General features: G+C 41.2%; 1 protein-coding gene across 2 annotated transcripts in view; it reads right to left on the bottom strand.

Annotated features, from left to right (window-relative positions):
* Window positions 1-21,675, bottom strand: part of septin12 (septin 12) — a 92,997-nt gene that overhangs the window by 64,910 nt on the left and 6,412 nt on the right. For both annotated transcript variants that reach the window (XM_088613129.1, XM_088613127.1), the window contains exon 2: window positions 12,863-14,203. In XM_088613129.1, the coding sequence (XP_088469255.1) occupies window positions 12,863-14,203 (1,341 nt within the window). The remainder of the gene's footprint in view (window positions 1-12,862; window positions 14,204-21,675) is intronic.

A 21,675-nucleotide genomic window follows, 5' to 3' on the forward strand; every position in this document is an offset into this window, starting at 1 on the left:
GGGCCTCACTTGGCCCATTGATGTTTGCTTATTACTGACAATATATTTTTCTTTTTTGGCTACTGATGGGACACGGAATTTAACCCCAGATGGCCCCAAGGGGCTTTTCATTCCTGGAAAAATCAGGATCCGCAAATGCCAGCTGGGCTTTGGTAAATGTTGTAATACAGATATTACTCATCAACAATGCGTGTAGTCCACTGATAGCTGCAACACATTTACAATCACTAGTGGTGATGATATACCTCAGAACCAAAGCGAAGCAAGATACCTGTAACTGAAGCTCAATGGTTGGAGATCATGAGGCACTACAACATTACAATCCCACTTTAAAGGAACAGGCTTTCTGGGCTGATAGAGAGGACCATCCAAGGATGAATCCATCTTTATCCCATCAACCAGGCCATGCCTCATTGTGGATTTACCTCTGTTGAAGTTACTCAGTCTCTTTCTTTGTTTCTGCTTTCTGAGTGCAGCTATTGTCTCTCATTGTGGTGCACTGACCACCAAAGTGCCTCCAAACAGATGCTGTAAGGCCAAATATTGTACAAATGTAAACAATTAAGTAATCTTGCAGTAATTTGTGGCTCTGAAGACAACACACAAAGACACGCACACGAAAGAAAAAGAAGATTTACAAGAGAATAGATTTCCTGAAGGCAAACCAAGGCAGAAAAAATACAACATAATTACCATGCATTTTCCAAAAAAGCTGTACAATTAAAGAGTGCATTCAGGAAAATGTCTGAAGCAGAGGGACAAGGTCAAAACCACACCTACTTCAGAGATTTTGGCCGCACAGATTGCAGTCCACCTCAAAAAACTGCAGAACTTCAGATTTTTTTTTGGGGGGGGGGGGGGTGATTTGCAAAAAAGCCTTTTAAACAAAGCCTAATCAAAATTCACAGTGATCACACAAAAGACACAAACCCAGGCCTTCAGGCCTCTTAACAGTTCTTAGAATATAATCCTACAAGCCCTCGTACTTTCACGAGGGATATATGCCCTGACGAGACCATTACACACCTCCTTCCTCTCTTAACTGACAGGGTTTTAAGGACTCAAGCTCCTGCTTGCCTAACTGTCAAAATAAACATGTTGTTTTGAGGCCTTTTTCCTTCCCAGTACAGACTGAAAAAATCCACATCTCCTCTTGCACCAAAACAGACCTCTCTTTGGAAAGCTATCAAGTGCTATCAAGCCACTGCCGAACAGTCTAAAAGCCGTGTTTGGCGAGAGTCATTCGCATTCGCAAAAGTGCTCCAGCAAAAGCCAGTCAAGCCCTTGTTTCTTTTCAAATTCAAGTCAAATTTGCTAATGTGCAGCTTTCAAATGAATAGATTTCATAAAAAAAACAGCAAGGATTTAACAGGAACACACCCATCGGCCCTCACCTTGACCCCCTTAGGATAAACCCCATGTTTCGTCCAAGCACCTGTTCTGAACTGCTGTTAGGGGGGTGCTTTTTACTTCAGTTAAGCACACATTTACAGCAAAAACCCTCACGTTTTCTTCCCCACTCTGATGGAAACGGAAATAGTTTTGAAACCGAGGAAAGATGACGTGCTGCTTAGCTTCTAAAAGGCAGACTCTGCGCCTGACCGTGCTGGCACAAAGCATTCCCAGCAGGACTGAGTGCTCAGCGTTCAAGCTTCTCCGTCTCCCTTCAACATTGCGAAGCCGGGGAGAAGACAGACAGTGTTGAGGGTGGCTGAAAGCAGGAGTGCGTTGAAAGGGAGCATGTCAAAATGCAGCTGTGAAAGAGGTATTGGGAGATCAGCGCTAGTGCTTTGTGTATAAGGATGCACACGAGAAAAGCATGAGGCCTGAGTCCTGGTGACTGGTGTGAGCTGTCAGCAGCACAGCACTACCCGGCTGATAACAGCACCATTTCCAGTCCATACCCTCCAGCTCAGCACCTGCACAGTTACCAGTGGAACGCAAAACCTGACTTTGCAAGATCTATAACATAAGACAGACAGAATAAATCAACGCAGTGAAAGGAAAAGGAATATGTCAGGAAGTCAAATGAGAGCTTCTGTATCCTTCCAGGCTCTGTAGCTCCCTAAATGTGCACAAGATGGGCCGGGTGGCCTGGTCTTGTTTATAGCCTTTCTTTATACAAAATGAGCAGCCTCTTGACATGAAAAGCTGTCCTGCCTCACTTTTCTTAGATTTCTTAGAAGTTTGGGAAATCACATTTCAGTGCATTCTCTTTTTAATGAAGAAGAGAAAAAAAACCTGCAGTGGATACGTGTGTACACGCCTCCACCTTTCCTACACGTAAGTTTTCGAGATGGGCAGCAAAGCTGAATTTCAACACAGTAAGGGAGACAGCAGTTATTGTGTTTTTGTTCAGCCAGCACTCCTATGTCTCCTGGACAGGCAGCCTGTGGATCTATACAGAGCCTCCTGTGAGGGATCCATTTCTACATACCTGCAGTCATTCACACTTGCCTGTGAAGTACTGCACTGTCCTGTGAGTATCACCCCAGCTCTTGTACTGACCTGCAGGGTTCAATTAGCAAGCTTAGATGCATAATTAACAAGCTCCTGCAAAATATCTCAAAGGGTAAAAGTGAAGAAGAGACAAAGAACTTGGATGTTTGACAACGTCAAGACAAAACCAAAAACCTAGCAACAGAGAGCAAACTGATAACCCCCGAAATTCTAAAAATAAACTCATTCAGAGCATTGTCGAATTTGCTTCTAAAGGACAGTTTGTTTTACTATATGAATATTCCAGCACATTTATAATGAATTCCAGCAGAATACTGTACACTGCCCAAGGAAAAGCATTGAGCATACAAGAATTTGTCTGTGTTTCAAGCCACAGTTTGAAGCGTTATTAAATTAGGATACCAGCGATAACTTCTCAAACATGAAATGGTGCCCAGCTGTATAAAGAAGAGCCTAAAGTCATAATAATCCCACAAAAAGAGAAATCATCTTTGAAGTGGATGGTCAATTTCCAAAAAAGGTTTATGAAAGAGTAAAAGCCTGCCTGTTCATTATTTTTACTTTAAAGTCCATGACCCCAGATTACCCACACGTCAAAACTGCTGGATGTTGCCACACTTTATTTGGTGAAGGCAATTTAGAAACCAAAAATAGCGCTTTCAATAAAAGCTGTCATCTATCCAAAAGCATTTCTGAGATTTCTACTGAATGAAAAAACACACCACTGTGTGCTAAATGTATAAATCATTTTTACAACTATTAGTTATAAAAAACTCTAAATGTTAGTGGCTATGAAATTACAGTATACAACCCAATGTGTTCCAACACATTCAACCATTTTTGACCATCAAAACCTTGATTGAACTGATGAATAAAATGATGAGATTTTCTTCTACAATGCATTTTCCGAAACCTAATAAGCTAATATTTTCAAACTGATGTTTCATTCAGGGGATCCCAATTCCTGGGGTCTGGATCCCTGCTGGTCTCTTTAACTTATAAACATCTCTGCACCAGGGAGAGAGGTTAATTTGATCCAATTAAGGCTTAACTGGACCAGTGTAGACCTTTCTCACAGCCCTCAGCTGGTGATAATTTAAAGAGACAGAAAACCCACAGGACTGCGGCTCCTGAGGTCTGGACATTAGGATGCCTAGTTTAGTTATTAATAGGAGAAAACGTGTATTTTGCCCTACACATGCCTGCTTTGGATCTGTGTAGATTTTTGCATTTTTCACTTCTACAACCACACCGATCATCAATCATCGGCTCATCGATCCAAAATAGGATATGCTTTACGGATATTAAAAAAGAATCAAAACAAACTAAAAAGCCACACGCTGATTAATAATAAGAGTTTCCTGCCTTGTACAAACACTGCTGCAACAGAATGTCTTCAACTGAAGCTGCTTGAATATTACCAAGAAGATCACTATCTAGGGCCAGAGCTCACTCTTGTGTAATGACAGCTGATGAGACCCGAAGCAATACAAGCTCATACCAGAGATGCAGAAGGAGGGAATACATCCAGAAAACTGAGAAATGAGATCTGATTTACCTTAAAACACTGCCAAAACAGAAAATACACAGGTATGAACCTACAGCAGCCCGGACCCACACACTCACTTCTGCTTGTATTATATCTCTATAATTACAACAAAATAATGATCTGCAACAGCCCACTGGAAATACAGCAGATGTAAATCTGAACTAAGATGTTCAACTGTAATCTGTTCCAGGTAATTCACTGCTAAATGTTTTTTTTTAAATATATATACGCAGTAATTTATACTCCTCAAAGAATGATACTTGAACCCAATGAAATGATATATGATATATAAAATGATATCCCTTAAATAAAGAAAAACTAATAATAAAACCCAAATTATACAATGAGCTGATAGTTTAGACCATATATGAAAATGACGCCATAAATTGTTTCAATTCGAGCTGAGAACATTAAGAAAATCTGATTTTCAGAGAAAGAAAAGCTATTTGAAAAAAAAGTTCCCAGAAAGAGTGCTGGAACTGAAAAGGTTAACAGGGGAGGGTGACTGAAAACATCTGCTGGCGAAGAATTTATTCCCTCAATCACTGTAATTAAATCCAGAATAAATTGTGCTCCATAGGAGAGTGCAGAACCTCCTGCCTGCTCTCGGCAAGAGTCAACATGAACCAGGAAAGCAGGAGAGCTGTGAGGAGACGCAGAAAGAGGAGGTGTGATTGGGAGAGTGAGACCAGTTCTGGGCTCCATTCACACACAAAGGATAAACGTGTTAAACTCATTCACACAGCATGCTCACAGCTTTGATTCTGAAAGTGAAAATACTCGTCTCTTTCTTTTTGTTTTCCAGCTGGGGTTTGCTGGCTGACTCCCATTTCACTGTTTCAGCATACGGTTTGCACAGTAAGCAACCGGTTAAGGGACAAAAAGAAAGTATCATCTCAAACAAACAAGACCGCACCACCTGCGACTGAGACTCAGTTTCTTTGCCAGACTACAAACCAAGCTCAAATTCACTTCTTGTTCATAGAGGACTAGGAGACAGCCAGCTCTCTGCAGTGACTGATCACCTAGAAACTACCGAGTCTCAACAAATAAAATGGAATCGTGATAAAGTGGGACTGAGAAACCACCAGGTATTTGGTGCCCCACTAAAACCACAAGGGTGCTTTAAAATACTGCAAGCGTATGGGACCTACAGCTCCAGACGTCTACTGTTTCAAACTGGAAATTTAGTAAATTAAATATTTTGCTTTTGCTGGCGAATGTCCAGGCAGTTTTTTACGTGATTTCTAAAGTTCCCCCATGTAAACACAGGAGTTTCTGTCAATCCTGTAGGTTTTCCTCCTTGTGTCCGGTTCAGAGATTCGGAGAAGCCCAAGCCTTGTTTTGCTGACAGATCTGGTTTCGGTCAGTAGATGCAAACAGAGGAACAAATGGAATGTGGCAAGCGAGGAGAATCTCCATCCAGGATGTTTTTCTGGGGAGATGGGTTATTTTTCTGTGAAAGGAAACAATTAGTTGGAAACAACTGAAAAGACGCTTAATTAAAAAATGTGGCGTCTACGACGCAAATGTGGGATCAGGGTTTGGTCAGAGGAGACTTGTGCTGGAGCACAGGCAAGTGACAGGAACCACTGTGGTTGCAAACTATTGTACAGACAGGAGTGCTAATTAATAACAGCTTTCCTGTCAGCTTCAGCAATAATATTTGGCTTTCATTGGCAAATCCAAACGGTGAATAATGTTTTAATTGCTCATGATTTTTTTGAAATTATATTAAAAAATGTCTTGGAGCAAGCCAGAAAGAAACCCCACTGAAATGCAGAATCTGGCAGAGTAAAAGGCATATTTTTACAGCTCTCAGCAGCTCCCTCAAGTTCATTTCAATTAATGTTACAGCCAAATTAATGGTGTGGTCATGGCAATAAACAATGACCTTCTCCCCTCTCAGGAAGTGATTTCAGTTGCAATCTTCTCTGATACAGGGGATGAAAATACGACTGTTTTTTCCCCAAAAAAAGTTCTGCTCAGAAAACATGTTGTCATGTTGAAAAAAAGAATGTCCTGACTGGATTTGAACAAATCCCCAAACCATTTTTTTTGCAGTCAGTCACTGCCTACAGAGAAAGCATGCTGTAAATGTTGTCGACAGTGTACGCCTATGAAGAAAAAAAAATTTTTTCTAGATTTTAGGCTTTAAAAACCATACGAGAAGGATAATGTCAAGACAAAAATGCTCTAACGGACAAATGAATGTACGATATTCATAAGGAGACATTGGTATCTCATTTCCAATCCAACAGTTCTCATTGATCAAGAATCAGCTCTGAGCAGCTGTCATTCCTGGAACTCAGCAAGAAAAATCTCTGACCTCAACCAGATTTTTAAGGAATGTTAAGCAGGAAAGGTTTTTTAAATCATTTTTCATTATATATAGGTCAATTCCTTGCACCAGATGTGGATTTCTGAATATTTGCAACGTCCAACACTTTGTGTTAGGCAGACACGGTTTTTAGCTGATGTGTAAATGAACACAGGGGTACAGCCTGAAAATTAGAATAAGCTGGTGATACTACGGAGCATATGGAAAAACACCATGACCTCTATGTGACAGCTTTTATGCAATGTTTCACACTACAAAAGACACTGTAAACTAAGACACAGCATCATACTTATAAAGCATGTACTGACACCCCTATCATTTTTAAATTAAATACAATTTAGATTTAAATGAAAAATAAATGTTTAAACAGCCACCAGTAACACAAACAATTGCATGATGAAAGATTCGAGTGGAATCACACAGCTTCATTTTTTCTTAAAATATACAAGAAAGTTTGCCGACAGGAGAAAAAATGGTCAATTTCCGTTATTATCTACATATATTTCATAGTACCTCTTACATGCCACTATTTTAATGGGATTTATTCCAGAAAGAATAAACATTGATTTCATGTTCCCGTTCACTGGTTTGATTAATTTGCAAAGAAGGTATCAAAGGCAGATTACATACAGAAGCACTGAGCATTTTACATTTACTCATGCTATTCACCAGATGATAAGAAAGATAGCTTAAAAGCAAGGTTAAAGAGTTAGGTATAGCTTCTTAATTTTGATAAGTCCATCCATTTTCCTGGTCTTCGAAGTCATTGAGGTATGCACGCATTCTTGCTTGAAAGATAAGAAGTCATCGATAAACAGTTGAAATTAAAATTGCCCAAAATAACATTTGGACCACAAACAATATCCTCTTAAAGCATGCGCGCTTCTGTCATGGTTCATGTTAACTGAGACACAAACCTCCTGCGAATCCGAGACTCAAGATTCTTCAGGCAGTTCAAAAATCAAATACATCTTCAATAGCCGTCAGACAAACTATGGTCGTGTAATTACAGGGAAAGGAAGAATTTAATCCCTTTCAGGATTTGACAGTGTTCACTACCTTTAAAATGCCTTTGAAGAGAAGGCTGCACCTGAAGACGCATATGAACTTTGTGTAGTGTTTGAAATTGGCATAGATTAGCAAACAGGGCAACACCTTAGTTTAGAACTGCAAAAATAGTTTTATCTTCTGTCCAAATGTATGGTAAAATGTTAATCTGTTTGTCCTGGCCAATTTCCACACTTCCTGGACAGAGTATCACAGTACAAGGAAACTTTCTAAATGTTTAGGAAGAACGAGTACTGCAAGATTTTTAAAATTCAACACTTACATGATGGAATGGAGCTCCTGATAGATGTGGGACTTACAAATATTAAATAAAATACGTCACCACATTGTTACGGTAAATGCACCAAAGATTGGCAAAGATTTTTTATTTTATAATAAAACCTGATGCTTTATAGACCATATTACTGTACTTTAGTATCCCAGGGAGAACACATGGACCTCATCAAGCAATTCACAGTTAACTAAACTAAGGAAAAACAAAACAAAAGAAACAGCTTCATCTATGCATGTGGCAACTTTTTCCTTTCGGGTCCAGTCACAAGAAATAGGATAGACACAACAATAGTTCTAAACAAATTCCTGATTCCTAATCTATTGAATGAAAAACCAGTTTTAAAGAGGACTGTGTGGAAGAGAAGTCTTAGAAATTATTGTCTGCATCCTGCTTTATGACCACACAATCCTTAAATTCTATCCTTCAAGGCAATGTGGAGCTCCACTGACATCTTTTAGTCTGAATACATGAAAATAGAAATAGAAGGTGCCCTTCAATCCAACCAGATACTGGCTTCCTTTGAAGTGATTCAGAGGGTTTTGCACTGTAATTACTAGTCCTATGATACATCCATCCATGTGATCCTTATCGCTATTTACTGGGAAATAAAAGTGGTTCAGGCAGGAATGTCAAACAAAAGAAGAAAGCGTTCTTTGCAGGTTTATGAAAATTGAAAAGTCCTTTGGGTGCTAAAAACGCATCAGCAACAGGGTAATTCTTTTAGCTGCATGGCTTAAAAATATACAGGCTGAAGAACTGAAGAACTTCTGCTTTCAAATGAAAGAGTGTTAAGGAAATGTTACAAGCAGATACTCCTTAGTTAAACAGTCCCCTCCCATTTCATATTAATTAAAATAATTTCTGATCAGCTATTCCATTAATAGGCACAAATTCACTTATGTCAAAATTCAGATTATTATTATCATGGGACGTCTTTGTTTGGGGAAAAATATTGGAAAAGATCATCGCAGACCTAAACTCTGCCCAGCAGAGGCTGAGAGAGAGGGACTGGAGTCACGGGTGTAGAAATACCAACATAGAAAGCTCAGGCCTTGGCCAGGACTAGGAATTTTAATTGAAACAATATAAACCTGCTTAGCACTGATTGATTTACTCAAGAGGTGAGCGATTAATAAAAGCTGAGGTCTCAGTGATGTTTTGGCAGCTCCGTGCAGTGATAAGCAAAAAGGATTACTGCAGCAGTCCACATGAAAGTAATGAAACTATTTTGTTGAACCTTCCAGAAGACTCAATTCCAATCATGGAATAAACCTGTTTTCGGGTAATACCAGTCAGCAAGAACAGCAGAATAAAAAACACAATGGACCTTTCCCAAAGGTGAAACGCAATGTGGGACAAAGAAAGTGTGCCTACAGAGAGTTTTTGTGCTGGATATACAAACATGTTCTTGTCATGCTAATTAACTGCCAGAGCTTTGTAATAGCTACTATTGTTTCTGATTGGTGATTCAATCATACAAAATAGCCTCCTTATCCAGCTAGATTGTCTTATTGAATTTCACAGTCACAGGACTTGATGTCTGGGGAGTTTGAAAAAGAATACACAAATCACTCCACTTACTCCTTCAATATTCAGTGATTAGCCTTTCTGTGAAAGGACGCCGGAAAGCCACACTGTTACTCCTAACGTGCGATTCTACTTCACGCATGTCAGCTATTTCAGAATCTGCAGCCTTATTTTTTCTGACTTAATTATAATCACCAGGAGCTGAGCACTGGTTAAATTCACTTCCTGGTGAGCATTTGCCGTCATTGCTGTGTTAGAGCAGTGCACTATTGTTCTGTTCTGACGTCACTCCTCCAATGTACTCTGAATAATGCAGGCACAGTTAGTCACAAGCAGCTGTATAATTAATTGTGATAATGGGTATTCTTGAACACGTGGAGACAGATATAGTAACCAGGATAATTTCTGAAATTCAATACTATCTTGTTCTGAACTCAAATTCTCCCTACGTTTTGCACTGAAGTAAACAGTTGGAACCAGTCACATTTTCTGCATGCATCTAACTGCTATGATATATCATTTAAGGAGAGGCAGCATAGTTACATATCATTTGCAGTGGAATACTCTGTCCTCCAAGTATTTTAAACTTTATTAATGCAGCGCGGTTTTCTGCAAACTTGAGAAGAATGTTGACAGTGATAATGAGGAACTGCATGAGAAGGAAAACCTCAGAGCTGTGGAGATATATTAATCTCCACTGAATGCATTCCTCTGCCTTTGCCAAATAATGTTGTGGAAACAGCCATGGTTCACTTAAGGGTTACTATTGTTTCGACAAAAGCCGCAAGTACAACGTGGATTACTGACATGATTAAAAAATGCCAGGTGAATGGTGCTGTGGAACAGGCTCGGATTCAGTTACAGTTCCCTGTACCTCTCAGGTGTTCCTGACACGTTCCATTTCTTTCACTTCAGTCTATCGGTATCAAAGTACACACTCCTCTTTAAAGTGAAAAACGACTCAAAGACAAAAAAAAAAACAGAAAACAAAATATCCCAGTCTTTGTCGGTATTTGCGCGGCACCCTTTTTCAGTGCGTGACATCAGATAAGTGGTATTCCCAGAAAAAAAAAATTGTAAGTCATCCCATGGCGCCAATTTAATAAAAACAATCTTGACGAACAATGCAGCACTGTCACACAGTTAGCCCTGAAACATGCCTTCCAAAATGATCAAGTAACCCAGCTCACTGTATCTTTATCTTAAAATCCTGTACAATGCTGGTAATTGGTAGAACTCAAACACTGCCTACAATTCTGAAAGATACGTTTACATAACAGAGGCATTGTGACTCCTTGTTATTTTCCACTGGTTTGAAATATTATTTATAATAATGGGTGTTCCTCAATCCCTTGAAAATTGCATGAGAATCTCAGATTGTTTGCAGATATTAAGTTGCTCCTTAGATGTTTAATTGTTTCCTGTAAACCTTCATTCCCACAGCACTAATCACCTTTCTTCTCAAAACTAGTGAGTTGTATTTACAGACTCTCATGGGTTATACCTACTGCCCAATAAAGAATAATTCTAAGAATTTTTGTTCTTGCACAGTGTACCTTTTTAAGGGTGTTTGTTTTAATGGTTACAATTAGTTATTCACTGATAACGCCAAGCACAAATCATGTTGTAAACAGGGTTTTCACTGCTTTGCAAAACATTTAACCTACCCTCTAGCTGCTCCAGAACAAAGATAACTTTTATATACCGTAATTTGTTGCAGGTTTTTTAAATTAGAATAAAATAAAAATGACTTTTCATTCAGGAATCTTATAGAAAATGAGTATACCATGGGCTAGACATTAACTGTACAGGCAATAGCAATTCAATTGAATTGAGTATGGCAAAAAACATACTGAACATCTTCCAGATAAAATGGGTAAAGAATGAACACCCTGCATTTTGCAGTTAGCAAATAACCAATATTTCATTTGTGGAGAAAAACATTCAGCTTCTAAATGAAGCTCTGTAAGAGCACATCATCTTCATCAACTGGAATGACCTGACCACCAGCACCGTCTCAAAGCACCTTCTCAGACCTCAGGCCCACCGCCTCTATCCCACAGGAGGAAGCAGCTCTTGAAAGACAAGGACAATCGAGCCCATTGAGGCGTCGGCTAAGATAAATGAGAAGTGAGGGTTTTTGACAGCACACAAGAGTCCCTTCAGCTCCATATAGCCAAGTTAGCAGACGTTCCAAGAAGCGTTCCGGGTTTTTTTTTTCCTTCCTGCCACTTCGAAATGGTAAATTGCACTCCGTAAAAAGGGCTGGCTGGGATCCAAGACTAACATTCCAGCGGGCATGAGGGCCACTGCTTGCATTGCTGCACGTGACCCTCCACACTGCTATCACGGAGATCACCTCTGCCACCCTGCGCTGGCCTGCTCTCAATAATCACTCCTACTTCCTCCACAACATGGCTAATCTTAATGTGGAACTGGGGCTTCTGCTGTTCCTTTGCTATATGACCAAGGATTGACTTTGCCTCTTTTTTACTTCAGTGCATTGCCTAGATCCACTGCCTGTTCTCCACCCTAGTGGTTCAGACAGCGTCTTCAGGGAACCGCCTAACTAAGCCATTAACTGAACTATTTTCTCAACGATCTCATTTCTTTTTTAATTGTTTTGCTCCTTTTGTCCTGGGTTTCATAAGTACCATTAAGTAAGGCTGAATTCTGGCCAAGGCAGAGTGGGTTCTATCTTAAACCTGTAAGCACAGACTCAGGGGTGTCCAAGAATCTCCAGAACTTAGTAACGAGATACTTTGGAATTCTAGTGTTAAAAGATGAAATTACTTGTGAATTAAGGGACTTTTCAACCAAATCGTGGTAGTTTAGAACTCGGCAGGACCAGAAAACAGAAAGTAAAGTGATCCACAGAGACTACAGCGGGGAACTGCTGCTCTAGCACGTGATTATCGGTCACAAAAACAGGAGACCTTACTTTAAGAACAGAGGGCAAAGAGCACAGTGTAAAACATGAGTAAGAAAATGAAGAACGGTTTGAATGGTTTGAAAAAAAATCTAAGGACTTTGTTATTGCTATTGTTATGTTTAGAAAGAACGGAAGTAAGAAACAGAATTGAAGACTGCACTGATTTTGCGTAAGTGTCTTAGGGAACAAAAATGTCATGGGTTCACCTGATCTTCGTTTACAGGAAACGAGGCTGGAACTGCTGAGCCGGGTTGGAGGAAACAACTTGGCTGTGGCAGTTGTGTATCTCATTGCTGGATGTGTGGTGATGACAGGCAATACAACGTCATTACCACTGTCGCTGTGTTAACAATTTATAGATACAAGGGGAATTTGTCCTGTTTTTTTTTTTTGTAAAGCATCTGCAAGATGTTAAAAGCAAATCACGATGACAGGATCACATTAGCCCGAAGAAAAGCACACTGTAACAGAAATCTGCTGCAGTGTGCCGGCCCGTTCGTTTAACTAATGGTCTTACTGAAAAACAACTTTCCCAGTAAAAATATCACAATTTTTATTGTGCCATCGCATGTACTGACAGCAGCTGTTAAGAATCGGAAGAACTGCTGCTACTGCCAAGAAAAGAACTCCCTTCCCACTGCTCTTTAAGGGCAGCACATCTTCAAGAAGCTCAGAGCCCCACATTAGGATGCCTTAAATTGAAGTTCTTACCCTCCCTCCTCTTCATTCGCAGGTCCTCCTGTGGAAATGGCAGCTCCTCTCTCTCGGTCGCCTTGTCATCGTGGTACTTCTCCCCAGGTCTGGTCAGGCTCCTGTTGTCAGCTCGTGAGAATGAGGCGATCCTCTGGAGGATGGAGCCCACACTCTCCTTTGGCGGAGCAACTGCCTGGGAGAGCTCACTGCTGACCGCAGGATTTTGGAGAACCTTCTGAAGGGCAGGCTCTGGCAGAGACTCGGGGCTTAGCAGAACAACCTGTGGCTGCGAGACGATTTTAAACTGGGGGGTCTGGGGCGGGGAGAGGGGAACTGGAGATGCACTGACACATGGGACAGGGAAAGATCCTGGAGGGTGAACAGGCACTGTTTTGGCCATATTACCATAGGGTGATGCCCTCTCTATGTTGTCTAAGCTGTTTAATGCAGCAGGGCTGGAAGAACCAGGGAGGCTGTTCAGCTTGGAGCTGGATCTTGGGACAGCTTTGGGCACAACCTCGGGAGGAGCTTCTTGAGGCCTGGCCACCAGGTTATCCAGATCCAGAGGGAACTTGTTGAGCCTCATGGGCTCCTTGGGTTTTGGAGCCCGGGTGCTGGAGGAGAAAGACGGCTCCCGTTCAAGTGGAAAGGAATTCTGTCGGTGAGATACAGAATTCCAGGAAGGTCCAGTGTTGCCATACCTTAGGCCTGGAGAGCTTGCACTTGTTATCCCTCGACTTTCAGCGATGTGGAGATCCAAGGAGGGCATGGAGCCATGGTTCAATCCAATCGGCTCAGCAGCTAAGACCAAGGGAGGCTCCACCTCGGAATGGAACATGTTTCCATGGGATGAGAACTTCTTCAAGGCAGGGCTGCAGAGGCGCTGAGTCTTGTAGTCGCCTACACCCATTGGGCTTTGGGGAGGGCTGGCATAGGAGGTAATTTTGGAAGAGGTTTGATATTCTAGGCTAGAGGAAGAGCTATGAAGGCTGTCATTGTCACTCCCCGGACCTGATGAAGAGGAGAAGCCATTGGGGTTGAATTTAGTCTGAAAGGAGGAGACTCGAGTAATGCCGGAACCTGCACTACCGTTGGTTTTGGCAACGGCCATTGAGCCACGGTTAAAAGACAAGCTGCTGACCATTTTATTCTTCAGAACTGGACTCTGGGCGGGACTGGAGCCGATGCTGATCCGCGACTGGTAGGATGGAGGAACATGGGTTCCTGGTCCTCTGCCATCAGTGGTCTTGTTTATGATGAGGCCAGCGGGGGTGGGACTGAAGGGAGAGTTGAGTGGAGAGGTGGGAGAGAAGGTGGGGATCTCATCCACATCCTCAATGTCGAAGGACCTCTTCAACGCTGTGAAGACAAAGAGGCACACTTTAAAGACTGCAAAGGACCAGAAGACAAGCAGTAAGGCCTTCAACCTCAATAGAAATTTGAATTAGAATTCAACACTGGATAGGAGGTCCATCTCCAAACCACACTGCCTCAGACCTACACTTTGTTCTCCTGTACTGACACTATATGCCTCCATTTGTTTAAAGCATTGCGTTTCACTCACAGGCCCACACAGTGCATACACAGAAAAGTCCTTCAAAGAACTTTCTTGTGTCTCCATCATGAAATGTCTTAAGCAAACTGCATGGAAATTAAAGTCATGTTATGTTATTGGCTTTGATCTATCAGGACCAATGCCAAACCATTCGGAGAGTAAATGTTTATGAAAGGATTAATCTAAGATCTTGTTTCATGTAGAAGCACAAAGATGAAGCTACTAGTGAAAGGGTTGAGTAATTTGGATTCCCCAGTGCGGTATATTTTCAATGAGCATGGAAAAAAACCCCAATGATTTTGTAATCACATTTCTTAAGACAACATGATGCTGTGCTCACAGATGTTGATATTGTAATGTGAGATTTATTTTACATTTATTTTAAGAAAAAGATTAATAACTATTAATAAATGAAGAACAGCATTATGGATTCCGGGTGACTCAAAGTTTATCCCTTACTGAATAGAAATTCCCTGGGAATGTAGATAATGTGAATGTAAGCCTTCAGTGCTGCTTTCTCAGAAGCAGTGTTAGCAGTGGAGTGATAATTATAACCATGACTATTTGATCTTTCTTTGAGGTTTGCATGACATTACTGAACAAAGGCACACTTCAGTCCTGGAGACAGGTTGGAAAAAAGAACTGATCTGCAGCCTAGGGCAATGAATGAACCCTATTTTTATCAATTACTACACAAACAAGCTAACTGGATGACTGGTAAATGCAACCGTTAACCATGTTATTGTCAACACCACAGAACAAGGTCTAAAGAAGTGGTTGTATCCAGGTGGTTTTGTAATTGAACACTTTGGTGTAGCACTTGAGGTTTTATTTGTCTTCCTTTGGCAAGGACTTTTTAAAAGAGGTGCACAGGCAAAGGCAAATACCAGTGAGTGAACCACTGTCCTGTTCAGATCAGAGCATGCTTGTGTTTACAACCACAGTCAGACTCTCCGAGTGAAGCACTGTAGTTGAACCTGGGCCTAGCTACTCAGTATCTCACTACACCGTGGTCTAAAAATACCACGATCCTTGCCTTCCAGACAGGAATACACTCACAAAACACATCGAAAATTAAGAAACGCCCCATAATCCTTGGCTTAAGCTTCACTCGTGCAAGACAGAATCCCGCATTTTCTCTTCTCTAGATTGCTAAAAACCACGGCTGTTTAAAGTCAATATATTTTAGCGAATACAAACTGCTTTTTTCAGGAAATAAGCAAATATTAAAAGACAGTTCAAGTGGGGAGTGGCGTCAGCATGCGCAGGCTGCAAAGGAACAAGTAGTAGGTTTATTCCAGGCTGAAAAGAGAAGAAAGAAAACACAACGTTTCGGCTGTGGAGCCTTCTTCGGGTATCAACCGGTGTCAAGGCCTCACAGGCTCCACAGCTGAAACGTTGTGTTTTCTTTCTTCTCTTTTCAGCCTGGAATAAACCTATTACTTGTTCCTTTGCAAATATTAAAAGACGCCCAACTCTTCTTTTTCAGTTTTACCAATTCCCAAGGTCTGGGAGCACTCCAAGCAATTATGCTTATTACTTTAAAATGTTGTGGATGTCAAGATGTGCTCAACATCTCTGCATTTGAACAGATGATTGCAAGTTCATAGCAGGACCCAGCCACTGACAGAAAGAGCAGTGTAGGAGGCAAGCAAACTACGTTACTGTGTTGGCTGCCCCAGGCTCCTTGGTAAAGGAGATCTGTTGTTCTAGGCCGGGTGACTCGAGCAGAAAGAGGCAGGGGCTGGCGGAACACAAAAGCCATATTATCTAAAAACCCTAACTGGCTGAAGGCATGTGTTGAGCCCTGTGCTACCACCATCAGTACCAGTAAAGCAGGTGTGTTTTGAATCACAGCAGTTTTCCAGTTAATCGTGGTGTTCACATCAGGGACTCATGCACAAGCATTATGAAGCATGTGTTACAAACAGAAAAATCAGTCATCTCTAATCGGAGTATGACTACAGCATTATTGTCTTTCATGTTTCAATTTTAATTAAAAATATTTTGGCAGGGGTCAATGATGAGAACAACTGATTATGTTTTAGGTTAGGTTGTGTAGCAATTAAACATTCCACTAAAATGTATAAACATTGATTTACAAACTGAAACACTTAAATCATTTTGCTTTATCAGAACTATAATGCACCAGTCTTTTCATCTATGGTAGAGAATCTACATGAATGAGTTTAAACTCCAGTCCTTTTTTACACCCATCCATTAGCTGGTCTTCCAGTGTTTTTTTTTCCCCAAGTCAAAACTGATCTGCTTTAGTTTACTTTAATCCTCCTCGGCTGTCACTGCGATGCTACAGTTGTTATTAGTTCACATCCTGTGCGTGTCTGCAAAGTGTGCCGAGGGGTGGTCTAGCCCAGCACTTGAGCGAACAGTCCTAACTGTGATGATGGATCTCAAGTGTTTCTGCTGGGAAATAAAACTATAAAGGCTGAAAAAAAGAAAATGGTTGAAAGTAGAAAAGGTGTGGATAAGACTTCATTTAATAAAATGTATATCCAATGCACTGTAATCTAAACACATTTGAGGTGGTTTAGTTCTTTTTTCCCCACAAATCCCTTCAAATGTGGTATTGTCAAATTCCATTTGAGGTCTCTCATCTCTGTAAGGCACAGATTGAAAAAAAGTCTGACACGTTCCACCTGCTTTTACTTTAGTGTGTACACAGTATAGTATATCTAAACTGAGATTCTGAGTTTGGCAATTGGTGATTAAGGCACACACACAGTGCATACTGTGGCAGGGTGAGTTGCTGTATGTTCCTGTAATAAATTAACCAAATTGCTATGGTGACTGCTGATTGCAGCTGACTTGTTGCAGGATTTAATAAGACAGTATTGTTCACACTATCACATACGTTAATAACACAGCAAGTTTGATGTATAAAATATGGCAAGTCTAATCTACTTTCAGGTCATGTGCTATATCATTAGACTCTGAAGCTATGGTCTGCAGCTAAAGCAGCATTTGGCTTTCACATTTTGGATTCAGTTGATTGCTTTCCAAAATGGGAATGATTCCCAGAAGACCATGTGCACATACAGAACATTTTGAGTCTCAGAATCTGAGGTCACAGAAGCTTTGAAAGGAAACTAAGAAGGGGTTTCCCATATCCCAGATCCTGACTGCAGCACAAAACCATGTGGCCAGGAGCTCCGGGGCTTGGGTTGAGGTGGCTGGGAGGGAGAGAGCAGACACTGCCTGCTACAGCAGGGTGCACCCTGTACCTCTCTGGGCTGTCACTTGTCCTCCAACTGGCACCAACAGCCTGACCTCTGTATTCAAGGTGTGCACTAAGGCAAAAAAAAAAAAGTCTCCAGGTCCTCTCAGACAAGGGAAAGAGCCTCTTGCTCAAAGTTGGGTGGAATAATAAGTGGTTGGTCCAAAACTGAAGGGTAAAAAATATTTGTGAATAAAGTAACTTTCCATTAAAATGTTTCATGAAATCAAGAGAACAGACTTCAACAGATGCTGTTCAATACAGAAGCACTGTAATATGGTCTTGCTTTTCTCCTCCTTTTTGCAATGCAATTAGCCCTGGCCACCTGTTGGAGCAAACCTCAGTCGGCACATGACTGGACAATGTTAGAAAAGCCAGGCAGCAGGCAGGCTTGTCAGGGCTGTTGTGTGGCCTGCTCTCTGTGCTCCCGGAGGAGAAACACCCCAGCCTCTCACCGGAAATGGCCGTTCTTCCTCTCGCACAAAGGCTGAATTCACAAACGGGGGATCTTCTGGGGCTGTGGGCGGAGGTTCAGATTACGACAGCTTGCGTTTTGACCCAGAATTCCAGAGCTGAACAATGACAGCAGCTCAGCGTATAGCTGCCTGTCCCTGCTGGATTTGTTATGACATTCACCGTGAAGAAATAATCCTGAGGAGGAACTAGGCCTGTGGGTTTTGTGCAGTGAACAGAGGTCCCTAACAGACCCCAGGAAAAACAAATAATGGCACTTCTTTATCCTCGCAGAAAGGAGACTGCTCTTTTCATCCATCTCTGTCTCGGGACTGTCCATCTATTGATATAATAGCAATCTACTCCTTTTCCAACATTACCTCAATGTGACAAAACATTATGTTTGCATTCAGGTATAAATATGCTTTTTAAAAAGCAAACACTTTTAGTAAGCACTGGCCAAATCTGTACATACTGTATCGGAGCATCATGCAGCATTTACTCTGCCTGACCTCTTTAAAAAGCTGTATTATTCAAGATAGGGAATACTGGAACAGAACTGGCTTCAATGCCATATTTTTGCATGTTTTCTGCAAGGGTGCATAATGGCATGGAAAGAAGATAAAGTGCTGATTTTATCAAATGTTGTACTTAGACTCACCTCCGGTAAAGTTTTCATCAGAACTCCTGTACTGTACTTGATACCACAGATTAGAGCACAGCACATCACAAGGCTAATGAAGTCAGTGTTTAAATTAAGAGCTCTTCCCTGTTTTTTAAACTTCCATATGGTACACATCTGTAAGACTTTAATAGCTAATAAAATCCCCGCACGGTGTCCTGTCACATTCTATACACATCCATTCCTGTTTATCAAACAAATGCTTTAAGTTCCAACATTATTTCCACAGCAAAGCTGTAAATTTGTAAAAGTGTGCAAGTAGCATCCAAGACATCTGTCCATACTGACCTAGCCTGCTGCGATTTAGGAAGTCAAGGTAACTGAGCACTTGTTTTCCTATCTGCTGAAAGCGAAAAAGTGCAGACAGTTGGCACGCAGAAATTTCAATTTAATTTCCAGAAATGAAACACTGTTTCACATAACATGCACTTCCCCAGTGCAATAATTCACACTGATGTAAGGAGGGGTTGTCTTTACTATGCCTGGCATGTCTTACTAGTGCCTTAGAATGAGAAAAAAATGATACCACCTCATTAATCTCAGAAAGTATAAGTCTTATTTTTTATGCCTTGGCTGACAACAGCATTCACACAGGAGAAGACAGCAGACTGTAAATCACTGCCCTGCAGCAACAAGAAAACTTGACATCGATCTAATGGGTACTTCAGTCTGCCTTCTGTAACTTCGCCAGGGGATACGACAGGCCAACAGAAAGGCTGCAAGTAGCTCTAGACACCTTTGGACTTGCACATGCCAGCTTGCAGCACATTACCAACTCCGCATTTTGAGTCACTTAAGGTGCCAAACAGATTTAAATAGCCTTAAGGCTAAACAACACAGGTAGACAATTTACACTCTTCTTGGGTTGTGATCTACAGTGTCCTCCAAAAATCTTGGGAGGATGAAGTCTAAACTGGGATTTTCACTATGAACTCTACAACAATCACTTCTCATGAAAACAATCATGACAGAAATGTACAATACATATTTTTGATCAAGTCCATTCAGTTTTACCGTTAATTAAACAACCTGAAAACTCTGAACCTCTTTATTTCGAAGGAATGTCTGAAATGTATTGGGACAATTGGCTGACACGTGTCTCCTTGGTCAGGTGTTTGCTGTTGTGTAACTAGGTACATAAAAGAGCCGTGAACGTCACAGCAAACTATCTTGCTTTGATTTCAGCAATGTGGAGTTTGTTGAAGATCAAGAACAAAGACTTTTCTGTGAAATATAAGCAAGCAATTTTGAAGTTGAAAGAGTAGAAAAAGTCAAGAAACTGCAGATGTTCCAAAGAATACTGCTTCATCTGTGAAGCATGTTTGAGGTAAATGTCATGGCCTGCCATGGACACCTGGAACTGACTGGCTCTTCTTTCCTGATGATGTAACTGCTAAAGACAGTGGCAGAATTAATTCTGAAATTTACAGAACAAAATGTTTCTGATTTTGCAGAAGAAAATGCTTCCATATGCCCTCAAGAGGCACATCAGGCAATCAAGGAGTTTAACAAGAGAAAAAAAAGTGGAAAATATTAGATGGGTCAAGTCGACCTCCAGGTTTAAATTAAGCTGAGCAGCATTTCAAACTTCATATATACTGAAGCAAAAAGTCAGACTACCACAAATATAGGCAGGAACTCAGTGGTTACAGCGAAGACTTAGCAAAGCATCTCAAATAATCACACAAAGAGTTTGATGAGCTCAATGGATAGCAGACTTCTAACTGACTCAAAGGGCTTTGTCCCTAAATACTGACTATCACTTTTTGAAATGTATTTAAAGTGAATGTGTTTTGCTGCAATGTGAACCAATGTATGCATGGAATTACCCAAAAATAAACTGCATATTGTCCCTGTAATCTCATGACTGCAAATACAAATTGACTTGACCGTAAAGCAAAGCTGACTTTGCTGCTCCAGTGTTCTTGGAGGGCACTAAGTATTGTGTTCTTTATATGAGTGTATATATATATATCTCTAAAAAATCCCACCTTTCAAAACAGAATGGTGCAAAAAACAAATAAGTGCACATGTCCTTCACACAGAGGCACTTGTAGACTAACCCAAGGGTCAGGCCACAGAGACATGTGATAGCCTACCTTGTCACAAAATGTTGATTTAAGGAAGTACCATTAAAGCGTCGCTGAAGTAATTCAAAACATTACCTACAATGCCACCTTAAATAACCTCAGCACTGACATTTGACACCACATGTGCTTCTAGGCTGGAGACCCAAAGTGGATGACCCCTGGCTTCAAACCTACAATTCACTGCCAGATGTAACCAGCTCTGACCAAAGGAGCCAAACTGATTGGTTAGTCGAGCTGACCGCCTCAACGCAGGCCAGGGTAGGGGCACCACGGGCAGCTCTGAATGAAAGGGAAACACTCAGCCAATTCATGAAGGACTGCTCTTCCAGGCCACCAGCTGTTCTCTATATCTTGGGCAGGTGATATAGTGCGGTAACAAAAGATCAAAAAGAAGATCTCCAAAATTCATGTAAAGCTAAAAGACTTGAATACACTTGGAACTGAAAGAAGCAAACTCTTAAGCCTCAGTGGTCTGGAACGTCACTCGTACCACACTCTCCTCAGGTGAAAGTTGGTGTTCCCTATCCCCAATATGGCTGTGTTCTCAACAGGCAGGGACTTGCTCTGGACAGTTTTTATGCCCTCAATCCCTGCATTCTTCTCAGGTATTTACAGAACACCCCACTGCTCCTGCTGTTCACATCAGGTGTGAGCTGTTTACCTGTGGAAATGTCCTTCCCACATGCACATCTGGATCCAGAATTCCTAGCTGCCATTTACTGTGGTGTAACCATGGAGACAAGAGAGCCCAAGTACCTGCCTGAGGCCTAGAAAAATCTGACAGTATTGCCAATGTCTGGCTTTAATTTTCTTTTT

The sequence above is a fragment of the Lepisosteus platostomus genome, chromosome 19 (assembly GCF_059453375.1).
Source record: "Lepisosteus platostomus isolate fLepPlt1 chromosome 19, fLepPlt1.hap1, whole genome shotgun sequence".
Classification (NCBI taxonomy): Eukaryota; Metazoa; Chordata; class Actinopteri; order Semionotiformes; family Lepisosteidae; genus Lepisosteus; species Lepisosteus platostomus.